Source organism: Pundamilia nyererei, unplaced genomic scaffold (genome assembly GCF_000239375.1).
Source record: "Pundamilia nyererei isolate P.nyererei 1_Seehausen unplaced genomic scaffold, PunNye1.0 scaffold00100, whole genome shotgun sequence".
Taxonomy (NCBI): Eukaryota; Metazoa; Chordata; class Actinopteri; order Cichliformes; family Cichlidae; genus Pundamilia; species Pundamilia nyererei.
The window spans coordinates 1,186,759-1,188,768 of NW_005187501.1; the positions used below are offsets into that span (position 1 = coordinate 1,186,759).

Below are 2,010 nucleotides of genomic sequence, written 5' to 3' on the forward strand. Positions count from 1 at the left end.
ATTTTCAGGCGAGAATGTAGCTGTGTAAACCTCAAATATTTGCTCAGTTTATCAAGACACCACATATTTTCAAAAGCGCTCCGACGTTTTCGGAGACGTCTGTTACCCACTAGCTCGTTAGCTAGGCGGGGGCAAGGCTAACTAGAGCCGTGAGAACACCGGACTCCCGGCAAATCGTTTTCAAACCCACCGCCTCTTTTGCTAGTCAGGTTAAACATATATATAAGTCACTTAGATAACTTAAAAATGTTATTGTTTGGCTTTCTTTAGTATTTTATTTGTTCCTGAGTAAATCGGTTTGGCTGAGATTAAAGTTAGAGTTTTTGCACAGCTAAAACTGTCAAGCAGACAGCTGATTATCAGAAGTGTGAGACGCTGGAGAATATACACCGGTGTCCTGTTATATTTTAGAAAGCAAGGAGTTTATTAAACTTCACCGAAACAATCTGCAAATTTCATTAAAAATTAATAAACTACCATCTTGTCTTTATTTTTAGTTAGCACAAACACTTCAAGCTGTAAGCTAATGATAGTTATATAAGACCAGATGCTGCTGGTGCAATAAGCTGTACGTCCAATGGATGATGATCTGATTAGTCGACTACCGGTAATCGCAAAAATAATCGGTGACTAGTCGACTATCAAAATAATCGTTTGTGGCAGCCCTAACGGACAATAACCCCAGCAGTTGTATAAAAAGAAGGAAAATGATCTTAGGCACCACCTACAGCCTCTCCCAGTCCGCTTTAACTGTTACATAATCACTTTAGTGCAGTAGGCTTGTCCCAGGGTGCACGTTCTGCATGTATGTTTAACGAAGACCAATCACAGAAGGCTCTGGGCAGGAATACTCATGTGTCTCTGTGTGAAAATAGTGTGAAACAACTGGAGGAAAAGCAAACTGCAATGCACATGAAACATCTAATAAAATACACTCACTCGCACACACAGCAAAGGTGCATTTTACTGCCTGACATACAGTGAACACATCACACTGATATATCCACTAGCCCGTCAAGAGAGGGTCAACAAAGATGGCATTGAGCTTAGGTGCAATCAATACATTTAGACATGCGAGTAGTAAAAAAAAAACTTTCCGAAATTTAGATAGTGGAGTTATCAGCGAAATGCACTGTCACTATTTCATGCAGTCTCCTTTTCACTTGGTCAAGCGCTTGAGCAATCCTGGCCCTCATAAAGCTTTGGCTCTTTTAAGACGAGTTTCGAAACCATTCTGGATGAAATACCAAACATGCAGTCAGTTAACCAGCACGCCCCCACACCATTCATGCCCAAACCACTGTACAGTTTTAGCCAGATGTCGAAGCATTGGCAAGGAACAGAAGTCCAGAGCTGTGCATGAAAACTGCCTGCAACACTTTTATCACCACATATTCAGTGCCAAACTAGTAGTGGGATGCGGGCTTAATAGAGATAAGAGCACAAAATCTGGTTTGATTGTTTACAATGTGCTGCATAAATCTATAGCTACAATCTATTCACATATGCCCAAGCTTGTGAATGAATGCAAAGATAAAAGTAGGAAACACATCAGATAACTATATTTCTTGAAGTTCTCTTTCATGCAACAAGGAACACTAGAGAAAAGAAAACCAAAGATTCACCAAGTGTCCATGACTATAGATGACATCAGCCTCTCCATACCTGTTTCTGGGGACAGGGATGTGGGATGATGAGAGGGAATATCTCTCTGTCTGTGGTAGGATCTGCCCTTGCGCTACTCTGAAGTTGTTGGTCGGGTCCGGCTGCTTCCCAGGGTTTCTGATGTCCAAATGCATAAAGCCACCTGGCAACTGCCCGTTTACACCCAGGCAGTGAGTGGGGCTTGCCCTTTTCAGGATCCCCGTGGAACCTGTGTCTTTTTGGTCCAACAGGCCATTCTAGAAAATGCAGCAAGAAAAAATTACAGTGAGTATATCTCTGTTACAATCAGGCCTCGATTAAAAACATTAAGTCTAGCAATACCATTAAGTTCTTATTTAACTGAGC

At 41.6% G+C, this 2,010-nt stretch overlaps 1 protein-coding gene across 2 annotated transcripts in view; it reads right to left on the minus strand.

Annotated features, from left to right (window-relative positions):
• Nucleotides 1–2,010, minus strand: part of slc2a4rg (SLC2A4 regulator) — a 35,638-nt gene that overhangs the window by 31,590 nt on the left and 2,038 nt on the right. For both annotated transcript variants that reach the window (XM_005740450.1, XM_005740449.1), the window contains exon 2: nucleotides 1,666–1,901. In XM_005740450.1, the coding sequence (XP_005740507.1) occupies nucleotides 1,666–1,901 (236 nt within the window). The remainder of the gene's footprint in view (nucleotides 1–1,665; nucleotides 1,902–2,010) is intronic.